The following is a 12,137-nucleotide window of genomic DNA, read 5'->3' on the forward strand; positions in this document are numbered from 1 at the left end:
TATCCATCCTTATGTGTGACCACTATTTTTCTACTTCTTAATTAAACAATCTCTTTTTTTTAAGAATCTCTATAACCTTTCAATGTGACACCACTGCCAAGAGAACACAAAATGTAGTTAGTCACAGTTAATGCAGGACAAGATTTTACAGTAGTACCAAGATTTCCTGCTCAGAAGTCCGCTGTCAGTCTGACTGTGACCAATAAAATAGCAACTGATCAGGTGACAAGGGAAGTGTAGAATGGGAAAACCAGTGCAAAACTGGCAAGTAATTTTTGCAAGTTACAGTTAAACAATTTGGGTAGAAAAATGATCTATTTCAAATGGCTTTCACCAGGTGCAATAATGAATTTTATTTACCTATTTGCATTCAAATAATACGAATTTAAGACTTCACTTTATGTTGAGTCATTTTTTTAACGTAATACTCACAGTAGTGGGAATGAAATGCAGTATTCTTTTTACAAAGAAAATAGGTATCATTAAATAAAGGCCACAGCCTAAATACTTGACTGCTCAGTTAGAGCTTCCTTTCTTAGGAAGGCTTAGTAATAATCTTGCACAGCAGTGAAGTGGAAGCCAGCAGAATAATTTTTTGTCTCTGTAGTGAACCTCAATGTGCTCCAACCTCCCAAATTGTTGTTGAATGTCCAAGAATACAAAATGAATTATTCCCACGTTCAAACACCACAAAGCCCCAAAACCTAGGCAGCTAGGACACTTTCATAAAACACTAAAAACCAGAATATTCTCCAACAAGATAGACTTTTAATCTTGATTCTGTATAATGCAACAACAGCTGTAGGTGATTGTTGCACGGCTATTTACTTAGCACTAACAAACACATACTAAAACAAACTTAATATTTTCCAGGGATGATGATTTTAAATGTCCTTTTTAAAAGAGACTTTCAGTAAAGATTCTTCATATATATAGCCCCCAAAAATTCATATAGAGCATTCTGTCACAGCAACACTGTACAATGGATGACTGGCTTCCCTCTGGCACAAACATGTCACTTTTGAGGCATCAGTAACTCTGCAGGATTTGACCAATGCTGGAAGAAATCTCAATCTGCTAGGGAAAAGATCCTGGTGTCAGCACAATCCTGCTAAAGCAGCGTTGCCTTCCCACCTTTGTCAGGTTTTCCATCTAACAGTCAGTACATTTAGTCGGTGCTATAAGGAATATAGCATAAAGAATATAAAGAATAATATATAAAGAACACCCAAATTTGAAAAACTGTTTTCCACAGAGTAACAAAAGCAGGAAAATGCCCCCTATATATGAAAACCACACACAGCTCTGTAAGGTAACCCCTCTGCACAACATCTTCTGACCCCACTGAGTCAACAGGGCATAGATCTCTTTGACTCAGCCAGCCCAATGTGTTAGGGAAGAACTACTGCTGGATGTTCTCCTTTGTTCAAATAATTGTGAAGCATTTTTTGTTACCTGATCATGTCAACTTCCTTTTCACAGCAGTTATCATTTCTACTATGCTCTGTAGAAGCCTTACAATCTGCACAATTACTTGCATGAATCCATGTGAAGGCAAGAATGAATACTCTAAGTTCTAAATATCAAGGAGAAAGTTTTTATGGTAGGCCAAAAGAAAATAAGTATTTATAAAAATAACATACCAGGGTGACTGGGCGGAAATATTTCCTAACAAGAATGTACTGTAACTGTGTCTTCCACAGAAATACTGCAAGGATCAGTTCCATTCAAAATGAAGCAGGCCAGCAGCACTGTTAGCCTACCTCAGGCACAAGTCTTATTTAATAGCTCAAAGATGTAACTGATTTACGGCATTTCCCTAAATTAACCAAAATGACTAACTGTTAAGAGTTAAACGGGAAGCATGTGAAAAACTAGAGAATACTGTGATACTGATCTACAACACACTATGCCTCTTTCAATCTGCTTATTTTGCATTTTCCATGCCTCCTTGTCTCCCACAAATGTTATGCCATTTGAAGTGGACCGGAGACAGCCAGCACACTGGGGCTGGGACCTACGGTCAGATGCACTGCACATGCTGGACGAGCCACCTGCACCTACTGAGTGAGCCTCAGCTGATGACAAGACAAACAAACGGCTGCAGGATCCACCTGAGTTCCAGAGGTCATGTACTTTGCAGAAGCATGGAAGGAAAGTAATATCTAGAAAATGTCTCCTTTTTTTCCAAATTTTGGGAAATCAAAGTGATAAAAAATTAGAGAGAATGACATGCAGAATAGAAACTACACGAGTGTCCTTTCCTTAGGAAATCAGCTACATTAACAAATTTGGAAATTAAGAAGCACAGTTAGAGTTTGAAGCTAAGTTGTCCTGACAACTGAGTCAGCCTCATACTGCTTTTACCAGAGCTCCTAGGAAAGAGGTGCAATCAAATTTCTCTCTAAAGACAAACAAAGCAACAATCAAGTACACAGAGAAATAACATGGAGACAAAAAAGGAAAAACAGAACAAAAAGAGACATACTGAGTCCAGAGTGTTGTTTTTCTTGCAGATGTTTCGATCTAACATATCTACATTTCTCAAGACAATAAACCAGATGTATGCACATAAATCTATGCATCAGCATTATACACTGTTGATCCCAGAATATATATATATATATATTTTTATTTTTTTTTTTTTAACACCTTGCCTTACACAAACAAATGTACACACGGAGCATTAAACAAACAGGAAAGATGCAGTGAGGTTTCACAGTTTTATCTGGAGGAAGAAGACAGGAAAAGGACAAGTAAGCCTGTGTTAGAATAGGAATTTTTTTTTACCTAGCTTATAGACAAACTGATCAGTTCCAAATGCATCAAGCTTTTGTGCCTCCACTTGTCTGTATTTTTCAGCATATTCAGTTCCACCTCTCTCTGTGCTAGGCAACCTAAAGAAAAAAGAAATGACAATTCAGTACATGCTTCCTAATCCAACAGTTACAGATCTGTATGGAAGTAACTGCATTACACGTAAGTTCAGAGATCCTATATCATGCAGTACCTACTTCAACAAATAAACTTCAGAGGTTAATTTTGTCTTTGCAGTTAAGATATTAGCCTGAGGGAAGTGCCATATTAAATCTCGTTGTTGGGATTCCAAAGAACTGCACTCCCAAAGTATCATCCTCTAAGTTTGCAATAGCTAGGAATTTGTCTCCTAATGAAAGTCTAAAATTTCTTTTGAGCAAAGATTAAATAGATTGCTTTCACAAGTTCTTAATACAACACAACTGATAAAACACACATTATCCTCACATCACTCCTCAGAGACAGGTGGAAAGGAGCAAACCATCTCCTCACTACTTCAAGGAAAAGAACTTGTCCTTGAACCAAGATTTGCTGGTGGTCAGGAAACATACTAACATGATCCCTCAGAGAACTTTATACAAAACCACAGTTGTGTCATTCCGCACAAGAGTGAAAATCTATCCATGACCCAATAGAATGGAGTGAAAAAAAAAATCTGTTCTACACAGTATGAAGAAAAACACATGGATTTCACTAGAAAATAAAGCAGCACACATACAAAAATTGTATTTAAAAACACACCCTAAATGAATGTAAATACTGTAGAGTTGCAGACGCAAAAATGTCAAAACTATGGTTTTGCACCTTAATTTAAGCTCTGGGCTCTGAGCATGTGTCCTGGTTTCAGTTAGGACAGAGTTTATTTTCCTCCTAGTAGCTGGTAGGGTGCTATGTTTTGGCTTAGGATGAGAAGAGTGCTGATAACACCCCGATGTTTTAATTGTTGCAGAGCAGTGCTTACACTGAGCCAAGGATGTTTCAGCTTCTTGCTCTGTTCTGCCAGTGGGCAGGCTGGGGGTGCAGCAGGAGCTGGGAGGGGACAGACCCAGGACAGGTGACCCAAACTAGCCAAAGGGGTATTCCATACCATCTGACGTCATGCTAAACAATGTATAGGGGTGGCTGGCCGGGGTGGGGGCGCCAACTGCTCAGGATTACGCTTGGCATTGGTCAACGGGTGGTGAGCAATTGCATTCTGCATCACCTGTTTGTACATGTTATTAGTAGTAGTACTATTATCATCATCATTAATATTATTTTCCTGTCTTAATAAACTGTCTTTATCTCAACTCATGGGCTTCACTTTCCTGTTTCTCTCCCCCATCCCAGAGAGGGAGGGAGGAGGGTGAGCCAACCGTGTGGAGTTTAGCTGCTGGCCGGCTTAAACCACCACAGCAAACTTTGGCTAGGTACTGAATAGCAAATCTGTTTGTCTGTGGCTTTGAAACATTTTATAACTGGACTAAAGCCTCTATTTCTTGACCTGAACATGAATATCAGGTTGCACAAAGAAGCTGTAGATGCCCCATGTGTTCAAGGCCAGGCTGGATGGAGCCCCAGGCAACGTGATCTAGTGGGTGGGATCCCCGCACGTGGCAGGGGTTGGAACTGGGTGATCTCTAAGGTCCCTTCCAACTCAAGCTATTCCATGATTAAGCAACATTGACCTCAAAGGCAATTAAATTGAGAACAGCAAGAGATGTTTAACAAGGCATTCTCACACACATTTCTCATCATACATTAATTCACAAAGCCTTGATAACACAAGTGCCCACCTTCTCTGGTAAGGCAAGCTCTGGACTAGCCTGGCTCTGCCACAGATGATTCACTGGGATCAGTCATTATGTCCTCCTACAGAAAGCACCACGTGTGTATCACCACACTGCTGTCAACAAGATGTGAGAGGAACAACAAAGAAGCCTTCATAATGGCTTCACATCCTATTTTAACAATATTTTGAGTGCAGAACCAAGTCAACGTTTCCCCAACTCTTGAATATCTCAACACAGTGTTCAAAAGGATTGTGTGCAGAACTGCAACTGCCACAAGAGAAACAGCTGCCCATGTGCAGAGGGCAGCCTACAGCAGGGTTACCGCCCAAACCCTTCCCAAATAGCAGGCCTCCATCTCAGAATGGATTTCAAGGAGTTCAAACACATCCTGTCAGCCCACCTCTCAAGTAGGTTATTCCAGTGAATATATATTAAACACAAAATACGATGAAGTTGTAAGTCAAGCATTCAGCAGCTGAAAACACCATAATTAAATTTGACCATGCAGTCTTGGTTTGGCACCACTGCACGCACATGATAGAGATTTTAGTGATGTAGCCAATTGTTTTTGTTTCCCTGCGACTACAGCCTCACTGAGCACACCGGACGCACAGAAATAAACCTGATTATGCAGTAAATGCAAACGGTCCTTGAGTCATCCACAACAACAAAGCAGTGATTGAAACAGCAAGCATGGCCATAAAAAGAGTGGGTATGAACCATCTGTACCCCAAGCAACCACAAGCAAACCGCTTCACCAAAAAGCTTCTGCTAAGAGGGAGCATCCGTGGGGGAGAAAGACAGGTCTGTGCTCCTCATCTCCTGTAAAGAGCTTGAAGAGGAACAGGCACGTAAGCTGCAGATGAAGTCAATTAATAAACCCTGTTTCATATAATACCAGATATATTCAAATGAGCAGTCCTAGAGAAGAATTATTAAGCACTTCAAAATGGGCTCCCAGCAGTACAAGCTCTGACCTTTACCTGAGCAACTCCAGGAGAACGAGGACAGTGTGACCTCAGTGATTGGAGGCAATGCATTACTTTTTGTGTGCATGTTTGGGTATTTTCTTTCAGATGTGATGTTTTCTGTATTCAGAACGCAGCATGCAGAAAATAAACCTGAGGCTATGCAATGAATGAAGAAAATATTTAATAGCCACTCATTAAGAATGAACATTGCTCACTCTTTGCAGTGAACCAGGCTATAGTCTCGAGGAAAATCATATGTAATTGGGAAATTGCATATGGGCATACGAAATGAACAAACAACCTTCATTACATCAGTTCTCCATGTTTTAATGCTGACCTTTGCAGCTTCAATAAAATAAAAAGCTTACCAAAATAATGTTTTGGGTTTTTTTAAACAAATTGAAAAAGAAATTCCTTCTGAACCCTCTGGCACTCTCATGGGTCATCAGAGCAACACAACCCTTCTGTACAACCATTAATAACCCAGCATCAGGAGGCATCATCCTATACATGGACAAACAGAAAGGGATGGAGTACTTTTCTGATGAGTTTTAACAAGAATTTGCTGACAGCTGAGGAATGACAAGACACAGAAAATTTAGATCCATTCCATGTAAGAAGAGGACAACACTAATGAAAGGACTTGTCAAGATTCCCCTATGAAGATGTGCCTGCCCAATAAACCACTTCTCTCTTCCTCACTTCTATTCCCTCCAGTACAGCGAGAGCCTGCATTTCAGCATACCTGCCCTATTATACGGCATATTCCTTAGGTCTCCCAGATTGCAGCCTCAGCAATCAGCTACTTGAAGAGTCCCCAGGTCTTCTAATCCCCTAAATAAATTACAATGTAGGCAAACAAAACTTTTCAGTTGCATATACAAATTCGTAATTGTAACAAATTAAGAGGCAGTAAGAAGTATTTTCTTGACTCTAACATGATTATTGAAAAAAAGTCATTATTTCAATTTGAAGAAAACCAGGAGATGAGATGTTCTGTGTTTTGTTCTCCCCCCCCCCCCTTCCCCCTTATTAAAAAACAGGGTGGGGAGGCTGGGGTTGATCTTACTCAAATCCAAAGCACATTTCATCCTCAGCAGCAGGCAGATTTCTGCAGCTGAACCTGCAGGAAATATATGACATTAAAACTCATCACCCCACATGGACAGAGGCTGATAAAACGATAAACCACTGACAACACCATCAATCAGTAATGTCACTGTCATCAAGTTAACTCGTTAAGTCCTAACAGCTGCAGAACATAACACACCAGCTACTTAAAGCTGCAGACAACTCAGGACCTACCTGCTCTTTCTGCAAAATATTCCCAGAAGGAGCAGACACAGCAACTTCGAGCCTGAGTGGCAGGGGCCAGCAGAAGGCTTCTACACAGGCCAAGAGGCGTTACATATCTTGCAAAAAGAATGTGCTAATTAATATTGTTATGAGATGATGGGTTACTTTCCTTGTTCTTTAGCATGTAATTTAACCAATATAACCTTTTTCCGAAGTATGACTGATCTCTGCACGTGTGACTTACAAAAAAATAAGTTTGAGGATTTGATTGAGAGAAAATTGTTTTAGTATTTCATTTGGGTTTAAAGGTCAAATCAGTGTCATGACAAACTTAAATGCAGCTGCCACTTCAGGGGAATTACTAGAAGGGAAACACAGTTTAACACCAGAAATCATTGACACATTAAATTCCAAATGCTCTCAAATCCATAGAGGGTGCCTTTCCTTAAATAACTTCAAGTAGATAAAGGTCTTCCTTTTCTTCAAGCTACAGAGTGACCTCTAGTAAGTCAACAAGGCCATCACACCAGAATACACTCAGTAGACTTAATATCTGAACATCGTCTGAAGTATTAAACCAACCACTTCTGTACACACATTTCTCAAAACCAGAATCAATCGCCAACCCTCAATCACAACTGACAGGTGATTTATTTGGCTCTTCACAGCAACATATGTTAAAACACCAATACACACACTGAACACTGTTAATGTCTCTAGAACTGAGGTTTGGAAAACAAACAAACCAGCTTTTTAAATGTAGAGAAACAGATAGAGTTATTCCCTGAAGAACACTGCCAACTCAGTAAACATGGTTGTATAAAGAAAATATTCCAATACGTAATGACACTCCAAAGATTAAGATGGCTGCAGAGCAAATAAAGAGGAATTTCAGGTTATTTTCTATTAGCTATTTTGTGGATATGAACTCCCATCAGCTATATAACCTGATATGTATTTGTACTGCAGAGACAAACAACTGAAAAAGAAAAAAAAAAAGCAAAAAAACCCAGTGCTCTATGGCAGTGTTCTTAACAATACTTGTACTTGTCCTTTCTGTTCATTTATATTCTGCCTCATTTGCCATGAAAGTCTCTGTTCACATGGGACTGGAGGTGAACATAAAACCAGTGTCACTCATTTCCCAGATCACAAGAGGACTGCCCTCCTGGCTTCTATCACACACAAGTCACCCACCTTCTTAGAGAACTTTGGGAGATGGAGGAAAATCACTTGAAAAGCCCCTTGGCTTTATGGCATGCAGAGGAATATTTTGCTGTACAATTTTAGTACAATATATACAGTAGACCATTTCAAAGTCTGTTCTCTGAAACTAAAATAATGTGACACTTTACATAACGGAACATTTGCCATGACAGTAAATAACCTTCCACGGGCTTTACTGAAGGACATACTAAAAATGACTCTCCTCCTAACTGGCAGTGGGCATTCTGGACTTTTAGAAGACTGGTCTTACCTGCACAAATAACCAACTTTAAAAGAAAATGTACTGTCACTCAAAAGATTGTCATGTTTCAGTCTAAAAAATAAAAGATACCACTTGGATTCAGAATAAGTGAAGCTAAACCATTAAATACTAAAATATGTTGTACAAAAAAATTGCACATCACTTTAAGGATCTAAGAATCAGTGAGCTGCATGTGTTTTTTTTTTGTTTTTTTGTTTTTTTGTTTTTTCTCCAAACACAACAGCACTGTTCTAAATATCTGGGTAGCTGAAGTCTTTGTATCAAGGCACTTAAATACACACATGACTCCTCCTCATAGCAAGCAGTTAGTCAGAAGGACCGTTGTTCAAACTTGAACTAGCTGGGGATGGAGCACACTAAAACAGTTCTGACTAGGTAAGCTCAACATTTCAAAAATATTTGTTCTTTGACAGAGTAATAGCTCTGTGAAACCTCCTGTCTTCTACCTCATCCACAGTTAAAATGCAAGAATAGTAACAACCACAAATGCTGGGACGAAACAGCCCTTATCCTCAAGGTTACTGTCCCCACAGGTCTCTTATTATTTATTTATATTTTATTTTCCATTGGGGAGACTGGGAAGAACTTCTGGGCTTCAGAACTGGACTTTTTGCTGGAGGTGAGCTGTTTTATGAGCTCTCTTCTGCAGAGAGCTCAAGTAGGGCTGTGCAGAAGATGACAGCTATTACCTGAGGCAGATGGTGGAAAGCCACACACCCAAACCTGTCCCCACTAGTCAGCCAGTTATGGAAATTAGAGTTCTAGTTAGTTATGAATTGTAGTAAAAGGTAGGTGTTCACATCAATATAAATCAAAAACAGTGACCATCAGGCATGGCTTCTGATCCCTTAGCAATACCCACAAAGCACTTATACTCCTTAAAACTCTAGAATTCATCTCCTCCGCTCTAAGCATAAAGAGAAGGAACTTGGCCAAATAGCCAAAAAATCCTCAAAACAATTAAAAAAATGAACAATTTGGTGTAAACCAGCTAAAAGCTCCAAATTACAATGGAATTAAGAGTTTAAAAATTAAAAAGTGCCCACAAAGTATCAAATGCAGGATCCTCTCAATTTCTAACTAATGCCTGTAACTCCCCTGCCTATTAGTGATGTGTCACCAGCACCAGACGTGAATGCTACAGAAAGTGGGACTGGAAGACATCAGCTTCAAGCATGCCCTGGTTATATTCACCACAGGAATGGTAGCACAGTGATAGCTAACACAAGTCTGTCAGCTAGCGCTGTTAAGAGGGAATTATTACTGTTGTTAGCTGTCACAGCTTGTGGCAAGTTTTGTTCATAGTTGTTAACAAGTGAAAGCCATCCAAGGCTGTCTGTAAGATCTGAGGAGGTAGACTCACCATCTGTCTGTAGCCTGAAACAGCTCCAGTGAGTTGTTCTGCCATATCAAAGAAAAATGCACTGCGAAGTTGATCATTAAATCCAAGGAGTGGGACAGCTTATAAATGGAGGCACATCATCTTACCTGCTAGCTACAGAGAGCTACAAAGCTGAAATCTCTTTTCTCAGGTGACTGGTAGTACTGGTGGTAACCTTCCTAATAACTTGAAGCACCAACTCCTCACAAAATCAGACAGGTGACAAACTAGAGTGTGTGACTATAACCTACGAACAAATATGGAGCACACACCACTACACCAAGTTGTTAAAACATTAGCTAGCTAGCAGTGGTTACAACCTGCTGCCAATACTTTTGGGCAAACAAGACTGTTGATGACAATTCCTTGGTGTGTTATTACAACTCTCTCATTCATAACGAGAACTGCATTTGCCTCTTTCAACAACAAGTCAGAAGCATCTCAGATCACAGATGGTACTGATGTCCTAAATCTTCTGTAGTAAAGAATAAGAACCTTCTCCTCCACCTGTTCGTGCAATTTGTCACACTGCAGTATTTGGTTAAATGGAAGCGTTTTTACAGTTTCCTTTTCCCCTGAATTCACTTCAGTGAGGCTGTTCAAAAGCCCAGCTCCATGGCACACTGAGTCAGGTGAACTAACTTGTGTGCAGGGTCAGCTACTTCTCAAATTGGCTTTCTGTCAAAGAATACTGTGTCGTGGCCTACAACACACTCAACCACCACAAACCCGTTTTGAATCTGTAGTTCATAGAGACCAGCACAGCAGTAACTCTAGGTTTAAGTAGACTGCTTTTATTTCAGTACAGGACCAGTTTTTCAGTTTAGGAAGTTCCTTTATGTATGTGATGTTAAGATGTACAGAAAGATTAAAGCCTTCCTTCCTGCACTGAAAGCTGACTTGGATTTGCAGCTTTTTCTCCCAAGACAAAAGTAGAACAGTTTCACTAGTTCCCAGAATATGGTTACAGAACAATACTTTTCTTAGGAAAACACTACACTGGAAGAACAGCTGCTCCCTAGAGAACTTTCCTTCTTCCTGAGGATTTCAGATTTTGCAAGAATGTTTTCAGAACACACTTTCTACATTACATGATTCCAACAAATCCTTTACTACAGTAGCACTGAAAGGTCATAATCAGAACTTAAAACTTACTTAACCACACACCAGTGCAAATATTCAAGTTTATTGTGCTAAAGAAATTAGTTTACTTAGTTCTTTGATTAAGCTTTCTAAAGCTTTTGGAAAGCATCAGAGTAAAATGAATATCTGCTGTCACCTCGTTTTAGCTAAGAAATACTACCTTGCCAGGAACAGTTCAATCTTCTGAAGTAGCTGGTATCTAGGTTAGTGAGGAACTCATGATGCCAGACTCCACGGTTCACTTACTGCGTTCTAAGAACCCACCCTATTTTCTCCCCTGCTATCACTTAGCCTTGAGTAAGTGTCCTGTGAACATCCACACAAGCTCCTCACCTTTATTCTTCAAGTACTCCTCTCAAGTTATGCTTTGCCACTGTCTCACAGTCAAACTCCAGGCACATTCAGCACCCTCAGAACACGGGTACACACTGTGTACCCGTGGTGTTAGCTCTTTAAATCCTTGTTTTCTGTTGCATTTGCATCACAAGTGCATGCAACTGTTCTTGTTCTGCTGTTGTGCTGTGCCTTTAACATGGAGCCAAGGGCTCCTAGTTGATAACATAAGCTGGAAGAGACCTGACAAGGAAATTCAAAGATTTTAACCTTGCAGAACTTTAAAAGCAAACAAATCTTCTTCTTAAGTGCTAAATAATTGCAGTCACATACCAGGTATTTGATTCCAGAATATCTTACTCAAGGTTCCTCTCCAATTGCGAGAGGTTAACAGGAGGACCAAAGAGGAACTCCCAGATCAGACACTGGGCACCAGGCATTACCAGGTTGAACATGAGAGCAATGGCCCACGCTTCCACCCTTCACACCAAGCCACACATGACAAACAACCATTTATCAACGGTGACGTTTGTCACAGCACATGCTGGGCATGTGCCATCAGGACAAAACATACCCAGGACACAACCCTGGTCATGGATGTGGTGCTATCTTCAGAGGAATTCTTGACAGATGACCTGTACTGATTCTGCACTAAATTGACATTCCCTTCTTCCCCTTCTAAATTACAAGCAGCACATATGTTTACTGAGGCCAGTAAATAAAAAAAGTTTCAACATGAAATTACTCTAGGATAGGTTAAAGTAAATTATGCTTATTTTGTGCACGTAACTATGGAAACATAACTAAAGCTACCTCAATGTCTCCTCTCTCGTGTATTTGTAAACCAAATGCCATGAAACTAACACACCTAGAAGACATGAAGAAATCAAACACATGCACCATAACCCATAAAAATCCACCTCAAAGCAGCCACT

The 12,137-nt window shown here is 39.9% G+C and overlaps 1 protein-coding gene across 2 annotated transcripts in view; it reads right to left on the reverse strand.

The window, feature by feature from the left end:
• The window catches only part of TDRD9 (tudor domain containing 9), a 65,470-nt gene that overhangs the window by 44,278 nt on the left and 9,055 nt on the right, over positions 1-12,137 (reverse strand). For both annotated transcript variants that reach the window (XM_068682621.1, XM_068682622.1), the window contains exon 2: positions 2,791-2,897. In XM_068682621.1, the coding sequence (XP_068538722.1) occupies positions 2,791-2,897 (107 nt within the window). The remainder of the gene's footprint in view (positions 1-2,790; positions 2,898-12,137) is intronic.

The sequence above is a fragment of the Anas acuta genome, chromosome 5 (genome assembly GCF_963932015.1).
Source record: "Anas acuta chromosome 5, bAnaAcu1.1, whole genome shotgun sequence".
NCBI classification, from domain to species: domain Eukaryota; kingdom Metazoa; phylum Chordata; class Aves; order Anseriformes; family Anatidae; genus Anas; species Anas acuta.